Genomic DNA, 26,977 nt, shown 5'->3' on the forward strand with positions numbered 1-26,977 from the left:
TGGATAAAAGAAACTGAAACCGCAGCGTGGGGTACAAGGCATCGCAGAATGAAACCTAACTGATGACCTCATATCCACGGAAGACGAGTGTGTTGGAGGCGAGAAAGCAGTCCCGACTTGGGGGAGGAGAATGGGGCTCTTCTGTTTACAACGAGAGGGAAACTGGCAAGGTTCCGACGGGTCCCAATCCTGCGCGTGGAAGGTTCAAACGCCTTCAGTGCCCACGCCCTTTGATGGAGACGCTCTGTTTTTGGACATCTGCGGGAGGGACAGAACCCCAGCTGGCAAGAGAGCACGTTTGCCGCGTTGTGGTTTATAACTTGAAAGTAATCTAAATGTCCAGAAGGAGGGGATGGTTACGCAAATTAGGGTACGTTCATTTTGTGGGATTTTCTGCATCTGTTAAAAATGACATCTCTTCCTAGTAGCCAAAAAAGTGGAAAAAGAAAAACAAATGTCCATCAATAGATGAACGGATAAATAAAACAAGGTCCACAGGCGCACGTCCCTCGGCCACGAGCAGGAGCGAGGCGCCCGCCCCCGCCGCCCCGAGGACGGACCCCGAACACACAACGCCCAGGAGGGAACCGGACACGCGAGGCCACGCGTGGCGGGAGTCCACGTGTGGGACCGTCCGGAACAGGGTCGTCCACGGACGGGAGGGGCTCGTGGGGGCTGGGGAGAGGGAGGGTGATGGCTAATGGGGGCAAGGCTTCTTTTGGAGCTGATAGAATGTTCTGGAATTAGACAGTGGGGATGGTTGTGCATCTCAGCGAAAATACCACAAACCACTGAGTTGTACACTTTGACATAAAGGAGTGAATTTTATATTATGTGTGTGTTACCACAATTTAAAAAATCATGTTGTAAGGTCTGCAGAGGACTTAAATTAGACAAAGTCTAAGCACACGGAGAACAGTGAGGAGCCACAGTGGAGGCAGCGCCGCGTGAGGCCAGCAAGCATCGAAATGACAGAAAGCGCCTGTCTGCCACTGAGCATGCAGGAGAGACGAGGGCGGAAGGGAACACGGGGGTCGTAGTACTGGCCTCCTTTCCACACTTGGTTTTTCTGAAACTTCCAAGTTTTCTGTAGCGGGAAAACCCAACGCACCGAGTTCCCTAGGGGGTTAAAACAGATGTAAAACTCACCGTCTCCCAGCGCACAGCTCGGGGGCGTCAACACACGCACACTGTCGTGCAGCAGCCCCCACCGTCTCCAGAACCTTCCATCTCCCCAGACTGAGACCCTGTCCCCATGAAGCACTGACCCCCCCCCCGCCCCCGGTTCCCACCGTCCACTCCCTGTCTCTGCGGACGGGACGCCTCTAGGGACCCCTGGGAGTGGGGTCACGCAGGACGTGTCCTTCTGTGTCTGGCTTCTGTCACCGCGCACGGTGTCCTCCGGGTCTGTCCCCACGGTGGCAGGTGGCAGGACGTCCTTCCCTTTTAAAGCTGCGGAATATTCCAGCGTGTGGGTGAGCGGGCCACACTGGGCTTGTCAATTCACCTGCGGATGGGCACTTGGGGCGTGTCCACCACGGGACCGCTGGCGATGATGTTGCTGGTAATGTATGTGGGGGAGGGGCAAGGACCCGTATCCCAATACGTTTCTTTCTTCTTTGCAGAACTTGGACGGACGTCCACAGGGCCTACACCCCCCGCCCAGGCTGCCTTCCCCACCGCAGGAGAAACACCGGCCTCTGGCCTGGCTGCTCAGCAGAATCTTAATCTGCTTACCGAAGACATCTTCTCTGCCCGGGCGGCCAAACTAACAGGCGGCCGGGGAAAGACGGAGCTGGCATTTCCCCCCAAAAGCTGTTGAGACCGGCCGAGCTTTGGGGGTGCTCCCAGTACCCGTGGGGTGTGACTTATTTCGGACCACGGACGCAGCGGATGTTCACAGGTGTCTGGATGGAGCTGGCTTCCATTTTTGTCTCCCCGGACTGCCTGCCAGGCTCGGCCCGGCCCCGCCCACACTGCCCGCGTCATCCCGCCCACACGCCCCGCCGTCGCCTAGCAACCGGGCTGGCCCGCCCGCAGCCTGCAGCCTGCGGTCAGGGATGCCGCTCGGGGGCCTGGCCTCCAGTCTTCCTGCCTGCCCCCCCAGGCTGGCTCTGGGGTCCCCTGCCGGGGGGATGAGGGGAGATCGCTCTGCAGGCCGGGCCGCAGGCTCAGCCGCCCAGACGCTTCGCCCATGTGGACCCGACGCCGCCTAACCAACGGCTTGACTTCCTCCGAGTTGCTAGGGGGAAAGATTTCACTGCCTGTCAGGAGGGTTGGTTTCAGAGCACCTGGTGGTGAAGATGCTGTCCTTCTTCCCCAGGAGCCAGGGGTGGGGGCAGCGGACCCTGGGTGAGGAGGCGGCCCGAGCTGCCCGCCCCCCCCAGGACTGGAGGGGGGAAGCGAGCCCACAGGCGGCTGCGTGCGGTCTCTGGACAAACCCTCGCAAGTCTCCCGGGACGAGGAGGGGACAGGCTGCATCTTCGCTGCAGGGAGGGGGGTGGCAGGTTCCTCTGCCGGCAAGGCTCCTCCTGGGGTGTTAGAGCTCGGTTCCAAGCATGTAACACACTTACTGGGCTACTGCTATGTGCTTGGGCTGTTCTAGACCTGGGGACACCGCGGTGAGTAGAGTGGGTACGCTTCCTGAGACAGAGAATTCATGTCGCTGGGAGAAGGCAGGTGGCAGGTGATTTTCATCAGTGATGTGTGATATAAACAATATGAATATGGTCATGTGACAGACTGAGGTGGTCAAGGGTCTTCTTGGAGAAGGTGACATCTGGGCTGAGACCCAAGGGGAATGGGTGGGTCTGAAGGGGCGCTACAGAGGGAGAGGGTGGCAGATGGGCTTTTGGGGGGCCTCGTTGGGATTTGGGGGTCTCCTGAATTTTATCACGAGCTCCCACTGCTGGAGGACCAAAGGAGCAGAGTACCACCCCATGAGTGGTGAGCAGGGGTGGCGCCCACAGTAATGGCTTGGCCTTGAACATAGAGGAACCCAGGAGGACTCCCTGGTGGTGGTGGTGGTCAGCCTGGGGAGTTGGGTGAATGACAAAGACACCGCTGCAGAAGATGGAGGAGGTCAGGAACCACCCCCCGGACCCATCCCCTGGGCCCCGTCTATGGCCGCAGCCAGGACCAGCTGAGGGGCTGACTCTAGGGATCGTTGGGGTGCCTGTAGGTGGCAGGGGGCCACCCCCTCAGGAAGGGTGCCCAGGGCCCCAGAGGCAGAGGAGAGGGGTCTGCTCCCAGGGAGGCCGTAGCAGTGAGGCACTGGCCGGCTGCTTCCTGTTTCCAGTTGATACCGCGCCCACGAGAACCAAGCAGGGCTGTGCCTGCCTGAGGGGCTGAGGAGGGGGTCCTGGGGGCACCCAGCCCACGCTCTGACACGTGTGCCCCCCCTGCAGGCCCAGGCCCTGCCCCCCCCTCCCCAGAGCCGGACCGTTGCCGGGGGACGCCCTGGGGGCTGGGTGCTCAGCGGTGACCTAGTCTCCCCATCTGAACCCCTCCACCCCCTGAGGTTTGCAGTGACGGTTTGGGAAAACTCTGGGGAAATCCTGATAGGGGATCTACACGCAGAGAGCCCCCCCAATTCAGCTTGGCCGCCTCCTCCTCCAGGAAGCCCTCTGGGCCCCCAGCCTTCCCATTGACAGTCGTTTCCAGGACCAGTCCAAGACGGTCTCCTGGAGTGGTCGTGGGGCCTGTGCAAGGCGAAAGCTCCTCGGGCAGGGTCCCCAGGGCACCCTGCAGCGGGAATGGCCCGGGGGACTGACACGTGGGGGCGCAGCCCTGGGCAGTGCATTGTGCACACTCTCGGCCTGAGTGTCAGAGAGAAATGCTGGCCGGTCCGCACCCCCGCTCGGGGCCCTGAGGGCGTGGCGGGGGCTCTGGTGGCCCGAGCAAGGACCGCACAGTCCACACCACGAGATGTTGTTTTATTCCTGGCCCCTGCCGACGTGTGGGTGGCTACGGACACATCAGCATGAAGCCACACTCAGACTGTCCCCTAAGTAAGAAATGAAACTGAAGGAATCACCTGACCCACCACAGTCGGCCTTGGTCCAAGGTGCTGCAGGGGGTGGAGGGGGCATGGCAGGGCTATCCCTCACCCTCCAGCGGCCCTGCACCAGGTCTGGCCCCCAGACCCGAGGCACCAGGGTGGGGGCGGGGCACGTAAGGAGTGGCAGAGCGGCTCCTGCTTCAGGTAGAAGGCACTCGGTGGTTCGGGGTCAGGGCAGGCTGTGGGTCCCACACGTTTCTGGGTGGCAGGGGTGCTCCCAGCCTGCACCCTCACCGCCGCTGGTCCCCCCCACCCCCCTGAGGGTGGGCGCTGGCTGTGGAGAGGCCAGCTCAGGCCCTGCAGAGCTCCGGCAGTGGGGCGTCTCCAGGCCGGGGGGCGGGGGGATGTTCGGGGCAGGCTGGGCCCAGGGCCCCGGGATCCTGGCCTGGGTGCACCTTCAGGCTCAGCCCCCATCCCTGGCACTGCCTGGCCTGTCCCCATGATTTCGAGTCCGTGCAAGGCTGGGACATCCACGGGAGCGTTCTGGAAGCCCACACACTTGGGGGACCGCAGGGTGAGCTCAAAGCTAGCGAGCAATGTCGGGGTGTCAGCATGCTGCCCCTCTGTCCCGCCGCAGGGCAGGCCTCGGGGTGCCGGTGCTGCCCCGGGAGGCCCTCTCCCTGGACAATGCGATTTCAAGGAGGATTTAAGCGCAAGTGTTTTTAAAGAAACGCACGGGTCGATCCAGAAAGGAAAACGTGGCGTCCAGAACTGGGAGGAAGCAGCGAATGCAGGGGGGAGGCTGCTTACGCAGGCCCCTCTTCCCCCCGCCGGCCCTGCTTCCTGGGGACCTCACCCTTCTGGGCCTCGGAGCCCGCCTCCCGCAGCCTCTTCCGGAAGCGCGCCCCCGGCCTGCTTTTGGGGGGCGGCAGAGGGTCCATGCCCAGGATCTTGTGGATCTGCCGGAATGCCAACAAGCGCAGGGCGTGCTGGGGGCAGACGGGCAGTCAGGACCCCCGCTGCTGGCCGCTGCCCTGCGCCCCCGCCCCCTCAGCAACCACGGGGCTCGGGGCGCCTCGGGCTGGGCTCTCGGAGCATCAGCCCCTTTCTGGCCTCCACGAGTCCCCACGGCCACGAGGCTCTGACCGTGAGCAACTCGCCCCCTCCCGGGAAGGGCGACTCATAAGCGCCAGGACCCACGTGGTTTGGGGAGATCTTATAAATTCACTTGCCAACAAAAGGGAAACTACAGCGGGGCGGGGCAGGCCAAGCCGGAGGCCATGGCTGGTGTCATCACACCCTGAGGCGCGGGGACACGGGCAGCCAGGAAAGTCCCAGCCAGCAAGGCCCCGGAGTCAGGCTGACCCTGTCCCTGTCACCCACAGGCCACCTGTCTCTACAGAGGCAAGGAGAGGGGGAAGGGGAGCCCCACACCGTTTCCAGGTCCCCTGCGCAGCCAGGCGGGGCGGCGCCTGGGTGCCCCGCGGGTCAGATCCGAGTTGGCCTGGACCCGGAGGCTGCGCAGCACACGGGCAGCTGTCCTACCTGGGCACTGGCCGTGATGTCCTCGCGCTGCTGGCGGCTCATGGACCCGAGGGCGTCCGTCTGGTCTCTCTCGCAAGGATCCTGGAGCCCAGGCCCATCTTGGGGAGGAGAGGTGGGGGTGCCGAAGGACAGAGTACCCAGGTGAAGGGACCCCCCCTCCGGGGCTGGGGGCGGGGCCGCGGCCTGGGCGGGTCTCACACAGGGCCCTCCCGCCGCCCCCACGCCCGTGCCCCAGCCACACCTCTGCGTGCGCCTGGGCAAGCGAGGGGACAAGACAGGCCCGCAGTGCTCGCCCCTGCACCGCCTCTCCTTACCCGTAACCTGCCACCACCCTGCTCACTGGAATGGGCTCTGGGCCCCTAGGACTGACCTGCCAGGAGCATTCCCGAGGCCACGCACTCCAGGACCCGCCTCAGGCCGCACCCGGGGCTCAGGGGCCCCTTCGCACTGCTCAGGGCCTTCTCCACCAGCAGCTCCATGGCCTGGGCCCCGTGGGGACAGAAGAGACACCGTGCCTCGGAGGAGAGCACTTGGGCCGGCTGGCCTCCCCACCCCGGGCGCTGGCGCGGGGCCTCCGGCAGACCCTGGGCAGAGGCGCCGACCAGCTCTGTCCCCCACGCCCACCCATCCTGGGTTTCTGGGGAGGAGGGGGATGCCTGGCGCCTCTCCACCTTCCGGGGCGTGGCCACCGGCAGGTTTCTGCACCCTCAACGCCGCCTGATTCTCCACCAGCAAAGCCCGGGCGCAGTAAGACTGCAAACCAGTGTCACGAGGGGTCAAAGAACTGCTGTCTGTGACCCTCGAGCATCTAGCAAGGGTCCCAGAGCCCACTGACCAGTTCAGGCACGCCCCCTCCCCCGGGGAGCCACCCTGTCTGCAGGGAGGGGTGGGGGTGTCTGGGGGCCGGACCAGGACAGGTGTGCTCTGGGGCGGGTGCTTCTAGCTTCACAGGGAAACGGGCTCCTGGGGAACGCGGGGCCGCTCAGCACACGAACGGACCCACATGTCCAACGGCGGTGGCAGCGTCTCCTCTGGACACTGGGCAGGGAGAGCCCTTGCGGGTGAGTGAGGCCAAGGGCGGCAGGGCTGGGGTGGGAAGGGTCTGCTCGTAGGAGAGCACAGCTTTGCGGGGAGAGCGACGCCGCCGGCAGCGTGCACGCGGAGAGCGACCCTCCCCCAAGTAAACGGGAGGTGGGCAGCCAGCCCGGGGTTTGGGGGCGTGGGTGCCCTTGCCTCTGTCTTCCCCTCCCCCGAAGGGCTCCGGGGCTGACTGCCAGGGGGCGCCAGAGCCGTGGGGGGGGCTCCCTGCCAGAGGAGGGAGGGTGCTGGGGGGGGAGGGGCGGGCCCAGGGCCAGTGTCCCAGGAGCCCTTGGTCCGTCCTGGTTCTGTCTGTGCGGTTGTGGGTTTAGGAAAAGGGCAGTCTCGTGAGGCCGTGCTCCGCGGCAGGCCCCTTCCCGGCCCCGACGGACCCCTGGGCCGCCCCCTCCCCACCTACGCTTCCTGGCTGCTCAGACAGACCCCTTTATGGAAAGCCCAACGCTGGGAAGGGGACGTCTGTCTCAGAGAAGATGAGGCCTGCCGAGGCTGTGGAGGCCCGCGGGGGCTTCCCAGGGCGGGGCCGGCCCGCTGGCACTGTCTTACCCAGGCCGGCAGGGCCCCCCAGGTGGGCACTTGCTGGCAGAGGTCACGAAGGACCCTGAGGACGATCACGCATGGCTGCAGGCCACTGGCTCGAGCCTGTGCGGGAAGAAGCGCAGCGCTCGCTCGGGGCCCCGCGTGCCCACGGCCTCCGGGGCAGGGTGACCCGTGGGCAGTGAGCCCCGCCAGGAGGGACGCGGGCGGCCTGGGCCCCCTGACCTGGCCCGTTCGGAGCCTCCAGTACCCGCCCTCAGCACCCCCGCCCCAGAGCAGTCCGGGTCACTCCCTTCATGTTTCTGACGGTGTCAAGAGGCAACCCCGTCGAGTCCGCGCTTGGCAAGGAGACACGGGCAGCCGGCTGTCCCCACGGCTGTATTCAGAGCCCGCCCCCCCCCGTGCAGGGGTGCCCCCCGCCGGCCCCCCAGCGGCCCCCCGACCTGGAACCACTTGGCGTGGCGGAGGGCGGCCAGTGCCTGGAGACACTTCTCTGGGCTCAGGATGTCCTCTGGGTCAGGCTGAGCCACCTGCCTTCCCTCTAGAAGGAAAGGGCATGTGGGCACAGCGCCCGTCACCCCCCTCACCTCCCTGGGCCACGCGGCCCGGCCCCTCCGGGTGTCATCCTGTTATCTGGGAGGCACAGGGCTCCAGACCATCTCCCTCCAGGACATGCAAGGACCAGAGAGGTCACCTCTGTGGAAACGCGCCCCCCGAGGGAAGGCCCCGCCGAGGACAGGGTGCAGAGCTGGCCGCCAAGCGCCCTCCGTGCGATGCCCTCGGCTGGCAAATACAGTTCAGACGAAAACCATGAATTGAGCCAGATTTCCAGACACATCCTCGTGCCCCACAGCCAGGGAGAGAGCGGGCGGGATGGGGGCAGGGCCACCCTCCAGGGCAGAGGCCCCGGCGTGTCTGGGAGAAACTCAGGGGCCTTTTCCTGCCCTTGCTCCTCTGCTCCACACTCCCCCCGCCTCGCTCCGGAGCTCCCGCGATGGGACACAGCTTCGCTTGCGCGTCAGTGTCCCCAGGGCTGGGAACAGGCCAGCCACTGCTGCGGGCTGAGATGGAGCCGTCCGGGGTGTGTCAGGAGAGGGCTTCGCCTCTGGGTCCGCCCTCCGGTGACACCCAGCCTGGGGCCCGGACGCCCGTGTGGGGGACACAGAGGCGCTCCCCTGGGGCCTGGACGCCCTTGTGGGGGACACAGAGGCGCTGCCCTCCAGCCCACCTCCCCCTGGTGGCCTGGATCCCTCGCGCTGCCAGCCGCTCCCAGGCTGCTCTTGTCTGCGTTTCCTCCCTCTGTGACAACTGGTGACAGTTTCCGCCACCGGTTCAGGGTTCTGCTCCCCAAAATTTAAGTGTTAAAAATGAATTGATTTAAAGAAGAATGTTGGGTGGGGGAGGGGGCGCCTGGGGGGCTCCTTTGGTTGAGCGTCCGACTTCGGCTCAGGTCATGATCTCACGGTTCTTGGGTTCGAGCCCCGCGCCGGGCTCTGTGCTGACAGCTCGGAGCCTGGAGCTGCTTCAGATTCTGTGTCTCCCTCGCTCTCCGCCCCTCCCCCGATCATACTCTGTGTGTGTCTTTCTCTCAAAGATAAACGCTTTAAAAAAAGGTTCAAGGAAGGGCGTGAGGAGTCCGTGGCCCCCGCCAGGACAGAACAGTCGTGAGGGGGCCCGGAGTGAGTGGAGTCTGGGGAACGGCCTGGGGCGGCTCCACGAGGTTCCACCATCAGACCCAGTGCGTTCCTGGCGGCTGGCCCCTGCTGCGCAGCAGTGACTCGAGGCCGTTGTTGGCCCATGGCCGGCCCGGTGCCCTTCCTGCGCTCTCGGCCAACCTGTCCTGAGTCCCCAGAGCCCCCACGTCCCACACGAGAGGACCTGGGACCCACGGGGTTGGCTGTGGCCCCTGCAACACAGATGAACTGAGGTCCTGGGGACCCGGCACAGCTGGTCTCCCTGGGGGGGAGGTGCCCGCGCGCGCCAGCCTGGAGGTGAGGGGGGGAGGCCGGTGCCCTGGGGCACAGCGCGGCAGGCTCGGAGCCCATCCGACTGCCACCACCTTGTTTCCTCTGCTGCCCCAAGGCCCAGTTCTTATGCACCAGTGGCACCAGGGCTGACAGCAGCGCCGGAGGGCGGCTGGCCGTGGCCCCCTCCTCACCCACAGCAGAGGCAGGTGCTGCCCTCAGCCACCAGGGAGCTTGCAGGGAAGGGCCTGGCCACACCTGGGTCCGTGGAAGGGTCCTCCCGCATCAGGGGCGAGGTGACGGACACAGTGACCCTCATCCTGGGCTCCTCGCAGGAGGAGATGATGATGTTGGCTTCGGGGTCAGAGGACACCTCGTACTTGTCTTCTGTGACAAACTGTGAGGTACAAATGCAACACAAGTCCACGTGAGTGCAGCTGAGGAGCGGGTGTAAACAAGCAAGGATGCGGTCGAGCGCCAGGCCCCGTGCTGGGCGCCTGTCACCTCCAGCGGCCCGAGACACGGCCCCCGCCCTCCAGGAGCGCACACGTGTAGAAATGCATACAGAAAACAGACCCTGCCTATAGGTGCCTTCCCATGCAAAGAACGCTCACAGTTCAACAACAACAAAACCAGCAATCCAATTTAAAAAACCCACGACACTAGCGAGTGACGTAATAGGCAGTTTGCAGAGAAGAAACAGGAAGCACCCCTTCCCCACGACGACACGGATTCCCCCCTCGGTAAGAGAGAAGCAAAGTGGAACCATAAAGAGGCACCAGCATTACCTCTGAGAACAAAGCTCAAGAAGCCGGAGGGGCAGCCCGGCTGGCTACCCCTGTATGAACTGCTGGTGGAGGCTGAGCTGGAAACACCTGCCAGAAGCCTCTGGCCTCAAGCCTTCGGCCAGCAATTCTGCCCGAGATAGGCTCTCACGTGGGCACAAGGTCACCTTCTCGTGGGCAACAAGCTGGGTGTCCAGCGGCATGGAAGGACCCAGTTATGGGCGAACCGCAGCGAAGGACTCAGCAGCCGCTGCACACAGTGGCGCTCCTTAAGTGTGCACAAGGACTGCGATCACAAGGAGGCACCACTAAGTGAAGACAGCAAGATCCTTTCTCGGGTCTAACCCGCTACCTCTTGGGGACCCTGGGGAAGAAGGGTGATTCCTCAGGACCCTGGACAGCAGCCGTCCCCAGGGAGGACCTGCCCGGCTCTGCTGGCCACCCCTCGGCCTCCACAGAGGCCCAGGCACGTGGGGGACACCCTGAGTGGGCCACCCTTACGTGCAGAGCGTCCGGGGAGGCTGCACAACCACGGTGGCTTTGGTGCAGTGCCCAGTGCCCGGAGAGGCCTTTCTGTGTCTCTCGCCTTGCCCCAAGGTCTCTGAGACGCGGGGCCGGTGTGCCCCCGAGCCAGCGCGGGCCAGCACCCCTGCAAAGGCCCCCTCGCCCCGGCCGGGCTGCCTTCCTGTGCCTGGCTGGCTAGGGGCGCCCGAGTCGGAGCCTGGGTTCAGAGGCCTCCCCATCACCTCGCTGGATTTACATCTTTGTGTGGGGACCCGAGAGCCCGAGGCCGGCAGCACGGAGAGGCGCCCGGCCCCCACCGTCCTCCTCAGCCCCACGCCGCCTGCAGCTGCGCCTCAGGCCAGTCCTGGCCCCGAAATGCGCCCTCCTCCTGCCCGCTATCCAGTCTGCAGGGCGGCCCCTGTGGCCCGGTCCACCGGCTGGGGTGGGTGCGCTGCCGGCTCGCCCACAGCCCAAGCTGCCCTCGCGGGGCACCCTTCACCCCTGCAGTAGTCAGCGGGACCTACTGCGTCACGAGTGTGGAAAAAACAAGGGTTTAAATCAGCCAAGTTGTGGGGCACCTGGGGGCCCAGTCAGTCGAGCGTCCGACTTCGGCTCAGGTCAGGATCTCGCGGTTCGTGGGTTTGAGCCCCACGTCGGGCTCTGTGCTGACAGCTCGGAGCCTGGAGCTGCTTCGGATTCTGGGTCTCCTTCCCTCTCCGCCCCTCCCCTGCTCACACTCTCTCTCTCTCAAAAATAAAAGACATAAAAAATTTTTTAAAATCAGCCAAGTTGTGGCATGTCACTCGTCGACTCCAAACACTCCTGTCTTCCCACCTCCCAGGCCTTCCTGTTTGCATGGCCTGCGGGCCCGGCGTGATCCAGGCCCCCTCCTTGTGCTCAGGCTGTGCCTCCCTCAGGGCACCTGCGGGTCCTTCTACGTGGACCACCCCTGCCCTCCCCTCAGCTCTAGCTCCATCCTGGGACACACAGCGCCCGCCGTCCTGTCTGGCGTGCTCTCTCCTTGGCATCAGACTTCGCGGGGGCACAGACAGCACTCAGGGAGTCAGCCTGACTTTGTGAGTGTTCATTCACCCCCTGACCAGAGTGTGGGCCCCAGAGGGTGGCCCCCAGTGCGGGCTTCTCCCGGGAACAGACAGACACACCAGGAGGGAGACCCCCGCCCCCCGGAGCTGAGTGTCTGATCATGATGTGCTCAGACCTTCCCCAATTACTGCTGCATGAGAGAAAGTCCCAGGCGGTCCAGGGGAGGCGCGCAGGCCACCGCCGCCGTCCCCAGCCGGGGTTCCACGGGGCCTGTGGCCCCTCTCGTTCCCCTGTGAAGGGGGAGGGTCCTGTGCAGGCTTCGGGGCCACCGTCTGTGGTGGCAGGTAAGCGAGCGTCCTCAGGAACGGGACATCGACCTCCTTTCTGACTTTGACCCCAAATTCGCTTTACAAAGAAGCCCCAAGTTCCTCCTCTTTTCAACTTTGGCACAATAACCTGGTCCGTGTCTGGCGGCCGCGTCCCTGGTCCCTCAGACCCGCCAGAAGCAGCCCCCCACCCCCTGGCCGGGGCCCAGGCGCACGCCCCGCATGAAGGCCGGGCTCTTACCGGGAGCTGCTGGGGCAGCTGCTCCGAGATTCTCCGCAGCAAGGCGTGCGTGGGCTTCTGGGAGCAGAGCAGGATCAGCCGCACCGTCCTGTCCCCGCGCAGGAGGAGGCCTTTGGCCAGGAGGCCGACCCGCATCACGCCCTTCAGGACCCGCACTGTGGGGGCGCTGCCGCTGCGGAGGCAAGGCCAGAGGTGAGACCCGCAGGGGAGAGGGCTGGGAGAAGGGAGGGCTGCCGGGGTCCCCCGCTCCTGCACCTGCGACGCCCTGCTGGGCCTCTGCCTCGGCTTCCCCATCTGTGAGATGGGCCTGGGCGCCTTGGAACAAGACCGGCCAGCTGCGCATGCTCAGTAAGGGGAGTGTTGTCACTGCTGATCTCTGCATTCTGGGATACGGCCACCCATGGCCATCCCCGTGGGCCCTGGTCCCCGGCCAGACGGCGCCACGCACGCGGCCCCTGGCTCTGTGCTCCTTGGGCGTCTCTGGGGCCACCGCACCCCACCTCAGCTCCCTGGCCAGGAGGCCCAGCATCCTGACACGGTCCCCGAGCGCCCCCTGAGGCTCAGGCCAGCTTTGTGCGGTGCGAACCTGACCACTGCCTCTGCCCCACTCGTCCCCTCCTGGTGCCACCCCTCACCTTGCAGGTGCGGGGCACCCCAGTCCTCCCCGGCCGACCGCGGCCGCCATCCTTGCCCACACTGCCTCCCTCGGCCCCTGTGTCCCAGCCCCTCGCTGGGCCCCGCCCGGGCCTCTCCCTCCACAGGTCTCTGCACAGAGTCCCCGCCAGGCTCGGAGGGCTGCCACTGATGGTTTCTGACACTTCTCGGGACAGGAGGGGAGCTGATCTGGTGAAATCCATTTACGTATTTCTTGGTTTCTGGACCACAGTGTGCTAGAGCCCAAGGTGGCCCGAGAGGCCCAGGCCCAGGAGGCCAGCAGCCAGATCCAGCCGGAGACGGCTGCATGGCCGGGGCCGGAACCAGACTCCCAGCTCCCATGGGGACAGAGGACAGAGAGCCCGGGCGGGGCGGGAGTGGGCGGAGACAGAGACGCAGAGGTCTGTCCGTGAGCGGGATCCCAATTCACACGCTGTACAACAAAACGCCCACATTCTGGTCTCTGTGGACGACGGGAAGTTTGACGACGTTGAAGGGTGACCGTTAAAGTCCAGTCGTGTTGTGGTTTCGTTGAGCCAAGAGTCCCTGCTGTTCAGGGACAGCCACTGAAGTCCTAGCGGGGACGGACTCTCGGAGGGCTTCCTTCCAGGAGAGGGAGGAGGCCTGGCGCGGAGACCACGCTTGGGGCACCGGCCCTGGCCCTCACCTGGGCCTCGCCGTCCCGCTGGGGGGGCCTCCGCGGTGCAGGAAACGCACCCCAACCTAACGCGCCGTCTGCAACGGCAAACAAGGGGACAGCCCGGGACGGCCACTAGGATCCACGTAGGGAATGCATTTCCCATGTTTGAAAAGTAGCGGAAGGTCAGAACACATGATGCGCCGAGTTCCCTGAAGGCTTGAAAGAGCCCGGCAAGTGCAGGGCGGCCGCGGTTAGGGAGGCGGCAGCCCCAGGTCGCACGGTGGAGGCCGACCGTCCGGGTCGCCACAGACCGTCACGGGGCCGCAGGCCTCTGCAGCTGAGCCTGGTGGGCATGCGTGACGTCGTGCTGCAGGGATGAGGGAGGCCCGCGGGTCCCAGGCCCGCCTGTGCCCACCTCCCGGCCCCCACCTCCAGCACGGGGCCGCCGGGAACCTCTCTCCCTCTCTGCCCCTCCCCTGCTTGTGCTCGCTCGCTCTCAGAATAAATAAGTGAACTTCAGAAAGAATAAATAGTAAGCAAACGAATAAAAACAGGAAGAAAACCCACGCACTGGGAGGACACGGGAGGGGATGCGGGATCGTGGAGTGGAGGGGTTCGGAGTGGCGCTCCTATGCACCCCACCCGTCACCAGCCCCATGCTCCTCGGGGCAGGGCTGTGGGCAAGGGTCACCCTGGGCCCCGACCGGCCCTCGTGCACTGGGGAGCGAGCTCCGGCCGGGAGGGGCCTGGCCGTCTGCGGGGGCGCCAGTGCCCTGCGGGAAGGGCGCCCCTTGGCACCCTCGCCTGCTGATCTGGGGGAGGTCTCAGGCCTGAGCCCAGGGCTGAGCCTCACCCACAAGGAGCACCAGGCGCTTCCCAAGGGCGCAGACACTGGTGACGACCAGACCCCAGAGGGGCCAAGGCCACAGGCTCCTCCGCTCAATGTCCCGGCGGAGCCAGGGGACAGGAAGGCCACAGCGGGGAAGGGGGGGCGCGGGGGAAGCGGTTCTGGAAACAGAAGACAGTGGACGTCCTCTGTGCCGCCAAGTTGGACCCCTGAGGACGGTTCCGGCAGAAGGTTCCGGGTTGTGTTTTACTGTGACGGGAGCGAGTCCACAAGGAGCCGAAGCGGCAGCCCCGGAGGGAGGGCGGAAAGGCTCACTTCCTCGCCCGCTGCGGGGGGAGAGGGGCTCCCTGGCCCAGCACACGGGGGAAGGACCCGCGGGGACTCATGGGGGCCCTGCCACGTCTCCCGCTGGGGGGCCCCCATCGCCCGTGAATCCAGCTTCTCTCCGCTTGGCAGACGAGCAAGCAGACGCCGTTAACCCTTCTCGAAGGGCATTCTAGGTGCACCTTCCATAGGAAAGGTCCGTCTGGGGAATTTTCTGCCCACGGCTGGAAAGCCCCAGGGACCGCGGAGAGCGCCAAGGCCGCCCCTGCCCTCCTGCCCGCCACGCCTTCTCCCGAAGGGCTTGAGTGACCCCTGGGCCCCGGGAACAGAGGGGACCCTCCGCTACCTGCACTCCCCGCCCTCCCGCTCTGGGCTCCCGGAGCTCTCCTCGGCCAGCTCGTCGGACACCAGCTTGAGGGCGCGCTCCACGTGGGACACGGCCTTCTGGACGGCCTGGAGCTCCTCCTCCGTGGGGTAGATGGCAGCGTGCATCCACATGACGTGCCGGTCATCGCTGGACTCCGGCCGCCGCGTGGGCTGCTGGGAGTGGGGCCCGTGTCACAGGCGGGTTGAGAGGCCCCGGGCACCCGGCGGGCGGGGCACAGGCAGGGCGCGTGCGGGGCATGGGAAGCCCCGGAGCAAGGTGGCTTTGGAGGGGACAGGCAAGCGGCAGCAGAGAGCCAGGCAAAGGCAGCTAGGGTCCCCGAGGTGGGCAGCCAGCAAGGACCCAGGACTGTGCGGGCCTGTGGGCTCCCCTTGGCGCTGGTCTCACACTTCCGTGCCAGCGGCTTTGCAGCCAGCCCAGAGGGCCCTTCCCCTCGGCAAGGCGGGAATGGGAGGCTCCCAACCCACCCCAGCCCAGTGTGTGCAGACGGACACAGAGGCTCCAGAGGGAAATGGAGACTGGGACCCCACAGCGGCAGGAACACTGTGGCCAGGGAGGGGACCCGGGCCTGGGGCCCTGTCAGTGACTGGCAGGGGGGCTGTGGCCTTTGGGCCCTCCAGCTCCCAGCCCTGGGCAGTCATGGTCCTGGTTCAGTCATGTCCCTGCTCCTGGGGATTCAGGTCCTTCCAGCGAGGGCTGAGACCCCACCCGCCCACGGGGCCTCCAGCTTGGGAGGAGTTCGGCACCAAGACAAGGCCACTACCCACCCGAGATGAGCCGGTGGCCGCGCCCGGCCTGCTCAGGAGGGAAGGAGAGAGCTGGTCAGGCGGCGAGGGTCCAGGGTCCTCTTCCGGGGCCTGCGGGCCCTCCTCCAGTTGCTTCTTGCACATTTCGTAGTTCCTGTTGGCGGGAGGGGGGACGGGTTGCTCTAAGCAGCTGAGGGCCCCCTGGGCTTGTCACATCGCAGCGATGTGGGTGAGGCGGGGTCCCGGGCCCTGCAGGGACACATGCAGCGGCCTGGCGGGGCCCCGGGGGCCTGCACACATGCCGCCATGTGTCAGGGAGGCTGAGGCCCGGCGGCCGGGAGGACACAGGCCGGGAACGGGGACAGCTGCCACCCTGGGTCCGTCCTGGGTCTCGCTCCCCGGCTCAGACCCTGCCCCGACCTTCCGGCCATCAGACACCACGTGGGTCAGAAATGCTTCGATCCTGCTCCAGAGGGCGCAGGAGGGTGTGGCAAGCGTGTGGGTGGCCCGGGGACACGAGGATTCGGGGGGGGGGGCATAGGAACACTAAGGTTCAGACCAGAGGTCAGGGGGCACTGGGGTCAGGGGACACGGCGGTCAGGGGACATGGAGACATGGGGCGTCCCTGTGAAGGGGCCCAGGATGCCTGCCCCGCAGCCGCTGTGGCTGTGCCATCCTGCGTTTATCACGGTACACAGACCCTTAGCCTGACCGTCTCTGCCAAGGGCGGTGTCCCCTGTCTGCCTCGAGGAGGTGAGCAGCCAGAGTCTGGGGCTGAAAGGAGCAGGGGGCATCAGGGCGGGTGAGGTTGGTGGGCGGGTGAGGGTGTCCGGGCAGGTGAGGGTATCTGGGCGGGTGAGGGCGTCCGGGCGGGTGAGGGCGTCCAGGCGTCCAGGCAGGTGAGGGCATCCGGGCGGGTGAGGGTGTCTGGGTGGGTGAGGACGGGTGAGGGCAGCTGGACGGGTGAGGGCGTCCAGGCGTCCAGGCAGGTGAGGGCGTCCGGGCGGGTGAGGGCGTCTGGGTGGGTGAGGGCGGGTGAGGGCAGCTGGACGGGTGAGGGCGTCCGGGCGGGTGAGGGCGTCTGGGTGGGTGAGGGCGGGTGAGGGCAGCTGGACGGGTGAGGGCATCCGGGCGGGTGAGGGCGTCCGGGCGGCCAGCACACCTCATCTGGGCATGCCAACGCCGCGCCTCCTCCAGCCGCCGCTTGCTCAGCCGCCTCTGCTCCCTCAGCCTCTCTTCCAGGAGCTTCCGGGCCCTGGCACTGGGTGCCACTGCAATCGGAAGGTCAGGGTCCACTTTTTTCTGGAAAGGACAAGAAGGGCTGTGAGCCGAGACACCCTCCTTGCCCAGCGCGTCATGGCCTGTGGGCGCGGCCGGAGAGTCTGCGAGGCCCTGGGAAGGACCGTGGGCGGCGCCGTGAGCCCCACCGCCGACCGGTCGCCGCAGAGCCAACGCAAGGTGCTTCTTTCTGATGGAGGTGACTTGGGGGTCGGCATTTGTGGGAACCCCAGCAGTGTGCGTTTTCAGAAGCATCTAGGTTCCCTGCTGGGCCCCGTGCTGAGTGCTCACTTCGTCATCCAGAACGGGCTGCGGGGTCTGAGGAGCGTGGGGTGGGGGCAGCCCGTGTGCCCACTGACGGTGCCCACACACCCTGTGTCCACCGCGAGTGGGAGCGAGGCGCCCACACACACCGCCCCGCGGACGGACCCTGAACACACGACGCTCCGGGAGGGAACCGGACACGTGAGGCCACCTGGGGTGGGAGACCACGTGCGGGACCGTCCAGCAGTAAAAGCCACGAACCTGGACGCTTAGGTGGGTAAACCGTGTGCCATGTGGATGACACCTCAATAAAGCTGCTAGAAAATGGTGTCCACCCAGAAGCCACGGCTTACCAGCAAGCAAGTCACCCGTGTGTGCCGTGCACAAACACCCTCAGGGCCGTGTGCACACACCCAAGAGGGAGGCAGCCCCCGGGGCTGAGGGACACAGAGCCACCCCCTCGGGGGGGAGGTGGAGCCACGGGCAAGGACCCTGCTGCCGCTGGAAGCCCGTCAGCACCCACCACCCAGGCTCCTCGGAGGCCCGGCCCCCGGAGACGAGGCTCAGCCCAGGTGGCCCGACGCCCCCGCGGCCGCAGCAGCCCCTCGGCTGTGACCTCCCGGTCCTCAGGCTGCCCCTCGGCCCGTGCCCGTCTCAGCTGCGCGCCAGCCTGGGCTCCCAGGCAGAAGCCAGAAGAGAACACGGACACCGGGGCTGGGGAGCAGGGGTGCCCCGTGCCCCGGGACGCCCTCCAGCAGCTCACGGGCACCGTGTTCCCCTGGCACGCTACTCAGCAAGAGCCCGGCAGCCTGGGGAGACCGTCCGTGCTGGGTGCTCATCCCGGGGGCGGGAGATGCCAGTCCGGACGCCGCTCGGGGTGCCCGGGGGCCCCCATCGGGGCTCGACTCCGCTCAAAAGACAGGTGCGGACCGGCAGGTCAGGCCCCCGCAGCCCCCGCACCTTGTACTGGAGCCGGTGCCGCCGTCCCCGCACGTGCAAGTCCCTGGCGGTGCCGTCGTTGAAGCTGCACTCGCACAGCCGGCAGCGGAAGCGGATCACCTTGCCCTCGTCGTTACACACCTGTGACACACCCGAGTCACACACCAGTGACACGCGGCTCAGCAGAGGCGGGGCTGCCCCTCCTGGGGGTGCTCAGGCCTGCTGGCCGGGTTTCAGGACAGCCAGCCTGTCACCAACACGCTCCAGGCCACCTCTGCCAAGGTCCTGTCCCCCTCCTCCTCCCACTTCCTGCCCCAGCCCGGGCGCCGGCCTCTGCTCTGTGGTGATTTCCGCCCATCACAGGCCCCTTCCCTGTTTCCTGAGGCTTTTCTGCACCTCACTCCCTCCAACCACCCACCCCAGGGCCCCCCAGCACCTCACTCCCTCCCGACCACCCGCCCCAGGGCCCCCCAGCACCTCACTCCCTCCCGACCACCCGCCCCAGGGCCCCCCAGCACCTCACTCCCTCCCGACCACCCACCCCAGGGCCCCCAGGGCAGCAGTCTATCTGGGTAGTTATTTCTCCCAACAAAACAGAAGATGCTGAATTGGTCAAACAAATACATCAGCTGGAGGTCAGAAGAAATGCTAAGGCTTATGCTTCCCTTCTGCCTCTGAGGAGGGAGGAGGGAGGGGGGAGGGGGGAGGAGGGAGGGGGAGGAGGGGGGGAGGTGGGAGGAGGGAGGGGAGGAGGAGGGGAGGCTGCTGGGACTACGGAAGCAGAAGTGGCTACAGGAGGCAGCTTCCAAACCTCGTTCTAAAAGGTGGCTGGAGGCAGGCCTTGCACGGCTGCTGCCCAGGCTCTGGGTGCTGGGCGGGCGGTGGCCACGCAGGGCGTACCCCCCCAGGCTCCTAAAGCCTGAACAGCACACCTGCCTTCCAGGCACAGCTCTGCAGGACACAGACCCCTCCCGCCTTCCTCCCCGCAGGAAGAGGCGCAGGCAGTGCCGGATGGTCTCAGGATCGGAAGCCCAGGGCTGGGCTTCCCGTGGGCTCAGCCCGTGGACAGGCGTGTACACGGCAGGCGGAGAACCCGGGCGAGGGCTTGAAGTCTGAGTCCTGCCCGGTGCCTCGCCACAGCCCAGCGAGAGAGTGGGGCGCACAGCAAAGGCCCCAGCACGACGGTCGCCTGGCAGTTACCTCCTCCACATAGCCTGGGCCCACGGGCTGCACATCACAGCTTCCAGAAGCTTCTGCAGGGCCTCCTCGGGTGGGCGGTTCCCAGGGTCCATCTGATACGGGGTGTGCCCTCCCTGGGGCTCTGCTGCCTGCTGCCTGCGTCTTGGGGGACCCTGGAAGGGAGGACTGCCTTGCTGACAACCGGCTCCAGCCGGAGCCCAGGGCCAGCTTCTGGTCTGCCCGTGCGGAGGGTTAGGGTTAGGGACAGGCAGACCGAGGTAACCCCCTGCCCGTTCACCCTCACCCCCACCCTGTGATGTGCGTCAGTCAGATCCTGGTCCCGAGAGACCCCTTCCCTGCCATCCTGGGTTGCAGCTGAGCAACAAGACCCTCGAGGGGTTAGCGGGAGTCCGAACGCAGCCACAGAAGAGGCCTGTGCAGGCCCCCCCAACTCTGCAGCCTCAGGTGGCGGAGGACAGAGCTCCAGGTGGGGGCACGGCCAGCCCAGCCCCGTGGGGCAGATTCGCTGGGCCCCACAGGGGAGACCCCTCTCTGTTAGCGATGCTGCTTTATGGTTACACCTCCAGGATCACGTGGTGCCGCTGAGGCTCAGAGGAAACTAAGTCCTCCCCGCTTTGGGTTCTGGGGGAAGCAGGGTGGGGAGCGCAGAGCCTGTCCCCCACCTGGGACCTGGGTCTGAACTGAATCTGCACCGTGTGTGAGCCGCCCTGGGGCCGGGTCCCAGGCCTCACCTCTTTGTCCCTCTGCAAACTGAGATCAGGACAAAGGAGTCAGGCCACACCCTGTGGCAGTGGGAGGAGCGAGGGGGTCACATGCGGTCCCAGTGACCTGCTCAGGGGGCGCCACCAGGCTGCCTCCACCGCCCAGGCCACAGCGGATGCACCCCCTCCTGCTCCGCAGCCTGGTCCCCCCAGAGCCCCGATGTGCATGCACACAAGCTCACTGGACAAGCGCGTCCCTGAAATCCCGGTGCGAGACCTCGGGCGCCAGGACGTGGGGGCCGCTGTGACGCAGACACGCACCTGCGCTCGAGGCCTTCCACGTCGCGGGTCTCCTGGCGCATGCGCTGCGGCCGGTGGAGGCCGCGGTGTGGGTTGCTGGGGCCGAGCGGGAGCTCCCCGGCACAGGCTCGATGGCGGGGATGGGCTTCCCCAGCTTGCTGTGCAGCTTGAAGGCCTGGAAGAGACGAGGCCCCCCGCGTCAGGGCCTCATTGGACTTCCTCGGGTCACAGGAAGAACCCCGAGGCCGTGGAGGGGAGGGCGCTGGTCCCACCCCAGCCCCCAGGGACATGCCCTGCGCTCTCGGGCACCACTCCTTCTAGAAGGCCCTTCCTCCTTTAGGCAGGCAGGACCACACACGCCAACACCCTGTGCTCCAAATAGCGCTGTCTTGGGCTGAAAGGGCCGTTTTCTGCAACCCCAGCGCCAGCCCCACACCCACCGCAGATAGGACACAGTGAGTGGCTAGATGTGTGGCCAGAGGCCACTGCTAAGATGTAGGCCTGTCCGCATCCACGGACACACTCCACCTTCTTCAGGGAAGTGTGGACACGTCCACGGAGCAGATGCATCCAGAACCTGGTCATGCCCCGCCCCTGCACTGGGGATCTGGCCACGCCCCACTCCCAGCCACGCCCCCACAGAATGCCCCCACTGGGGATCTGACCACGCCCCACTACCGGCCACACCCCCACAGAATGCCCCCACTGTAAGGGCAGACCACCACCTGCAGTGTCTTCACTGACAACCCCCTCAGGCTGGTGTTTGGGCTCCGGAGTCTGACACTCACGGCTCAGAGCTGCCCCCCTTCCCGCCCAAACCCGAGAACAGCCCACCCCTCCGGGGCCCCAGCTCTCCTGCCCGCACCCCTGCACAGCCAGGCCTGTGTGTCCCCTCCCCCCATTCCTCCACGGGCTTGCTTCCCCTCCTCCACGGGTCGCTCTTTCCTTTGTGGGGTTTGTGGGTTCCCTCAGGCTTTCAAGAACCTGCCCTGGCTGGGCTGGGGACAAGGCCCTTGAGGAGAGGAGGGGGGACGGCAGGTCCCAAGGGAGGGGACGGCAGGGCGGGGGGTGGGAGCACAGCGAGTGTCGGGGCACCTGGAGGAGGCTGCCTGTGGGGCCACAGCGCCAGGGCTGTCCTAACCCTCCTGCTTGGTAACCACACGGCCTGAGGCTGGCTCCCCCAGGAGTCCCCCTCCCGCCCTCAGGGCACACCCCCTGCGCCGTTACCGGCAGCTCAGCGCCACCACCTGGGAAGGAAGCCTGCTGTGCAGCATGGACCCACAGGCCCCCAGGGGAGAGGCGGGTGTGTCCCGACCTTCTGGGGGGGATCCCCTCAAGTCTCTCCATGAGGGGACACGCTACGCGTTTTGGCGGCCACATGAAAACGCCGATGCTAAAACAGGAGTATGGGGCGCCTAGGTGGCTCAGTCAGTTAAGTGTCCGACTTTGGCTCAGGAGTTAAACGTTGGCCATTAAAAAAATTTTTTTAAACTTAGCATTTTAATCGTATTAATTAATTTCAGCTATTTATTCAACTTTAAAAAGCAGAACCCGAGATGGAACACACAGTCAGATCTCATCAATGTGCAAACGCTTGTTTCTATAAACCCATAAACACACCGAAGGCCAGAACGGTTCCCTCTGGGGTCCAGGGAGGAGGCCTGGGCACTGCTCCCTGCTGTCGCCCTGCGGGGGGTGGGGTGGGGGCTCTGACAGCGGGCGGGGGCGAGATGCCTGGGTCCTGAGGAGAAGCTCCCGGCTTCGGCGGCCGCCCCCTGTGCGCCGGGGCCACCGCGCCGGCCAGGACGGACCCCTACCTTCTGGTGCTTGGCTCCCCGGAGGTGAGCGGCATAGGCAGCTGCCCCGGTGCAGGCCACGGCGCACAGGCCACAGCGCAGCTGCGACTGTGCCCTGTGTGCGCTGCCGTCAGGCCGGGTGCCCGTCTTCTGAGCCGCCTGCTTCTTCCTGTGCTTCTGCCCTTCCAGGTGCTCGAGGTAGGTCTGCAGGCAGAGAGGGAGAGTGGCCTGAGGGGCCTGTGTGCGGCCCACTCTCGGGGGAGACACGGGCCTGCCGCCCCCCCTCCCCGTCCACCGGCCTCGGAGCCACCTCGTTACACCCTGTCAACGGGCCCAGAAGCTCAGGCTGCGCCACGTGAGGTCTCTTATCTGAAAATCGATGAGCAAACGTCCTCAAAGACACACGCACGGAGTCTCAGGGGCCTCTTCGAAGGAAAATTCTGGCTGTTCAGAATCTGACCTCAGAAATCACTCGAGGACACGCACGTCCGGAACAGCACGGGGCACATTTCCCCGTGGGAGCGCACCTACCCAGGGGTCCCCGCGAGAGAGGCCGCCAGGACTCACAGGCCCGTGTGGGCCGCACCCCTGAGCCCAGAGGATCTGCCGGCGGTCGGCAAGTGGCCAGACTCCTCCCGGGGGTCCTCAGGACGAGGCCCGCCGCAGCAAGCACCCCAGCGTGGGCCCGCCAACAGCCAGCCGGCCCTGCAGGGGAGAGGTCTCTGGTTCTGGGGCCGCGGGAGGCAGACCAGGAGCGGGAGGGGCACGCTCCGGGGCGCAGGAAGCCCGTGAACGGCCGCCTAAGCAGCGTGGGCATGTGCGCAGAGAAGAGCCTAGAAGGACAGACCCACGGTGCTGCGGCCTGCGACGCCCACGCACCACCCTAGTTGAGCCACATGGCTTCCCGCAGCCCGGGCCTGGCCTCCAGCATCATGGCGACGGCGAGTGTGAGCCCCTGGGTTCCCGGCGCCCCCTGAGCCCCAGGCCCGTGCCCGACAGGGGGAGGCGGTGACGCGGCAGGTGTAAGCGGGAGACAGCCGTCCAAGCTGGGAGTCAGAGGAAACCTTCACACTGGCCGCACAGCCACCAGACCCGTCCCCACAGACGTGTGTCTCGTGTGTGAAGAGAGGCAGAGAGGGACAAAGCAGGGGGAGTGCTAGGAAGAGGGCCCGTGCCCGTGGCCGCACAGTCACCTGGGCCGCCCCAACGGGGAGAGGCCACCTGGACGGATGCCCAGAGTCCGTGGGAGGCAGGCTGACGGAGTGCAGGCGGGGGCGGGGAAGGGCTGGGACACTCAGGGTCCCGACGGGGGCGGTGCATGCGCGAGCCTGCCCAGGGGACAAGGTGGCCCGGAACAGAGTGCTACGGGGGCGCCTGGGGGCTCCGTCGGTTCAGCGTCCGACTCTTGATTTGGGCTCAGGTCATGGTCTCACGGTTCGGGGGATCGAGCCCTGCACCGGGATCTGCGTGGACAGTGTGGAACCTGCTGGGGACTCTCTCTCTCTCTGCCCCTCCCCGCTCGCTCTCTGTCTCTAGCTCAAAATAAATGAAACTAAACAACGAAAAAGAGTGCTTTAACATCAGCGAGACGCTCCATGTTTCTGTGCCACCTGCATGCGCGCCAGATGCTGGGCCAAGTGGTGACGCGCTGGGGCAAAGCCTGTCACCACAGTGTCCCCCCAGGGGAGACAGGCTCAGAGAGGCCGCGGCCCCCGCTCGGGTGACAGTGTGTGGGGCTGTGCCGCGCCGGGAGGCTGGCCCGACCCACCACACACGGGGCGCCTCCCTGCGTGGGGCGCGTCCCACACTCAGCGCGGTGCTGTGACAAGTCTGGGGTCGGGAGCGGATGCTTGGGGTCGCCCGGTCAGAGGAGCCAAGGATCCCCGTGACACAAGAAAAATCACACAGAGCAGGGAAGACGGGAGCAGAGAAAACCCGCTTCCCGCTAAGGAGCGGGGACGTTACCGCAGAGAAAGCGCACAGAAGCTTCTATCAAGAGCAGAATCAGCCGGAAAGCGCCCTGGCCGCCCGGGTCAGCGGGGGCTGAGTGCGGGGCTCTGGGGCTCCCCACCGCGCCCCTGGCTGTGATCCTGCGGCGCCCAAGCTGCATTAACAAGACGGGCGCCCGGTGGCTCCGTCGGTTAAGGGTTTGACTCTTGGTTTCGGCTCAGGATCGAGCCCCACACCCAGCTCTGCAGTGTCAGCACGGATTCCTGGGGCTTCCTCTCTCTCTCATGTGCACACACACACTCTCTCAAAATAAATAAACTTAAAAATAACTAAAAAGAAGACAAAATTAGCACCTTGAACTCTGTAACGCAGGAGCCCTTGCGCCTGATGACCTTTCCAGAGCGCCAGCAGGGCTGTGGGCGGGGCGGGGCTCCCGGGTAGACACTAGCGCACACATGCGTACACACACCCTCACGTGCACGCACACACCCTCACACGGGCAAACACACACGCACACCCTTGCTCTCGTCCACCAGCTGTCCTGCTCAAGCAGCCCTGTGACCCAGGCGCCCCCCGTCCCGCGCCCCTGGCTTCCCGGAGGAGGGGGCCTGCCCCGCCCGCGTCCCTGCGCCGCAGCGAGCGCTGTGCCCACCCGTGTTCTCCACTAGCGCATCCTTGCCGCGGCCAGTCGTGGGGCAGGAGGCCGCCGATGCCTGGCTGCCCACGGCAGCAGGACGGTCCCCAGACGGTCCCCGGGGCCTGCTCAGCGGGGCGGGGGTGCAGCTGACCTGGCGGCCGGGGCAGCTGATCTTGCAGAGGTCACAGTAGTGGAGCGGGGGCTTCCCGGCCAGGCTGCGGGCAGAGCCGGCCCTGGGGCTGTTCCCGGGGCCACCCCACGGGGAGCCCGCGGGCTCGGGGAGTGGGGGGCGCTGCTGGGGGGGCGGTGGCGAGGGCTCGGCCACGTCACAGCGCGGGTCGCTGGGTCCTGGGAGGCAGAGAGAGAAACGAGACGGGGCGCAGGCTGGCTGTGGGCGCCGCAGCAGCGCACGGCCACGTGCCTTACCCGCGTCCGGGGCACACGCGGGGCTGCAGGAGGCCGGGGTGTCGGAGGGCAGGGGGGAGGCGCAGGCCGCGGGCAGGGCGCTGGTGGCCAGCAGGTGGCTGCGGCTCTCAGCGTGGCTCAGGGCCAGGGCGCTGGCCGCCTGCCGTAGGGGCTGCGCTCGGCAGTACCCAGCACCCAGCCGGGCCAGCCTTCCTGCACTCCCTGGGGGCACACAGAACCTCTCTGCAAAGCCAGCCCTTTGCCCCCACAGCTGACAGTGGGGGTCACGGCCCCCCGTAACCGTGCCACCGGCCCCGAGCCCCCTGGAAGTGTAAGCTGTGGCTGGAGGCCAGAGCCCCGGCCTCCCCCAGCGCTGAAGTCCCAGTCCTCAGCGGAACCCACCTCCTTCCTGATCTCCTTCTGGCTCTTTCTCCTTCGCCCTCTCTCTCCCTCCCGCCCTCCCCCTCCTACACGCGCCCAGCCTCTAGCTGAGCCTTCAGCACGTATTTGAGAAGGTCACACGATGCCTGCACCGCGTCAGAATGGGGCAAGTTTAAAACGGGCTGCTGCCACAGTGAGGCCGGTGCCACCCCCAGAGCCCACCTGGCTGGCCCGGGGCCGGGAGCGGAGGCGGGCTGGCAGCCGGCTGCAGACCCCACGCGTTCCCGTAGCTGCCGGCATCCGTGGCTGGTCCGAGGCTGTGACCGTCCTGCGAGTGGTTTCCCCAGAGAGACACAGAGGAGGGAGAGGGGCCCTCAGGGCCGGGGCAAGGCGTGCCCATCCCGGCCCGCCCGCGGCTCGCATTCATGGTTCCTGCGCTCCGGCTCGGACAGGCCGCTCCGGGAGCTGGGGACGCAGCGACCAGCGAGCTGGATGTGGCCGCTCTCGCGGAAATGTTAACGTCTGAGGGCAGAAGTGCCGCGAGCAAGGCCCAGCCTGAGAGAGCTCGCAGAGGAGCCGTGCGGAGAGGGTGGCACGGGAGGACGTGGGGACAGGGCTCCCCGAGGGGGGGTCAGGACGCAGAGGCCCCCACGTGGAGCCAGCTGGTGAGCTTGCAGAAGACAGGACGCGCTAAGAGCACGGGACCCGGAGCGCCATGGCCGCTGTTAGGAGAGGGGCCGGGTGACAGGTGGGCCAGGGGCTCAGGGACCATTCAGGTGGGACAGGACCGCAGGCAGGTGAGAGCGGAAGCAGGGGTCAGGAGCGGGCCTCGGGGACGGGCTGGAGCGTGGGGGGCGGGCAGCAGGGAGGAGCCCCAGAGGCCTTGGGGAAGCAAAGACACGGGACAGAGGAAGAGGGAGGAGCCAAACGGAGCGAGCTCTGCCAGCAGGACGGCCCGCGGGACCATGTCCTGACTTCGGAGGGGACAAGCGGTGGGTGGCAGAGGCTCAGGGCTCTGGACCACGTCCGGCAGCGGATCCGAGCGGAGATGCAGCGGCCAAGGCTCTGGGCCCAGAGCGCGGGGTCGGGACGGTGGCGGTGGCAGCGGAAGTGAGGGATGCTCTCGCTCGTCCCCTGGCCACTGTCACGGCAGGGATGGGAGCACGGGGAAGGGAAGTCTGTGCGCCAGCCCGTCCGCTAGTCCGGGCCGCCCGCTGCACGGCCCACTCAGCCCGTTCCCCGGCGTCACAGGTGAGGTGCTGGTCGGGGGGCGGCCCGGGGGGTACCTGGCAGGAGGCTGGGGTGGGCTCGGGGCGCAGGCTGGTGCAGGGCTGGTACCCGCCACACCCCGCTGCGCTGACAGGCCCCGGGGGCTGCGTGACCGCGGGAACCGGCGGGGTCGCGGAGGGACCCGTCCCGGCGGCAGGTCCCGAGGCGAGGCTGGCTCCGGCGGCGGGGACAGGAAAGGCCATCGGGGGCTGGGTGCTGG

At 66.4% G+C, this 26,977-nt stretch overlaps 1 protein-coding gene across 5 annotated transcripts; it reads right to left on the reverse strand.

Moving 5' to 3' along the window:
• Positions 1-744: 744 nt before the first annotated feature.
• On the reverse strand, positions 745-26,977 carry ZFR2 (zinc finger RNA binding protein 2). 5 transcript variants are annotated; one of them, XM_029916126.1, is made up of 19 exons: positions 26,775-26,977; positions 25,711-25,816; positions 24,854-25,050; positions 22,137-22,319; positions 20,341-20,494; positions 19,319-19,470; positions 18,140-18,259; positions 16,800-16,939; positions 15,659-15,791; positions 14,853-15,043; positions 12,042-12,213; positions 9,400-9,538; positions 7,621-7,718; positions 7,187-7,282; positions 5,916-6,027; positions 5,546-5,643; positions 4,857-4,989; positions 1,293-1,452; positions 745-1,119 (listed from the first exon to the last, which is right to left on the reverse strand). In XM_029916126.1, the coding sequence occupies exons 1-19, from the start codon at positions 26,958-26,960 to the stop codon at positions 885-887; spliced, it is 2,805 nt and encodes a 934-aa protein (XP_029771986.1). In that variant the 5' UTR covers positions 26,961-26,977; the 3' UTR covers positions 745-884. The 5 variants fall into 5 exon arrangements, with proteins under 5 accessions (XP_029771986.1, XP_029771985.1, XP_029771989.1 ...); XM_029916125.1 differs by having other exon boundaries at positions 14,853-15,046; XM_029916128.1 differs by lacking the exons at positions 745-1,119; positions 1,293-1,452 and adding an exon at positions 3,915-4,006 and having other exon boundaries at positions 14,853-15,046.

This window comes from Suricata suricatta, chromosome 12 (genome assembly GCF_006229205.1).
Source record: "Suricata suricatta isolate VVHF042 chromosome 12, meerkat_22Aug2017_6uvM2_HiC, whole genome shotgun sequence".
NCBI lineage: Eukaryota > Metazoa > Chordata > Mammalia > Carnivora > Herpestidae > Suricata > Suricata suricatta.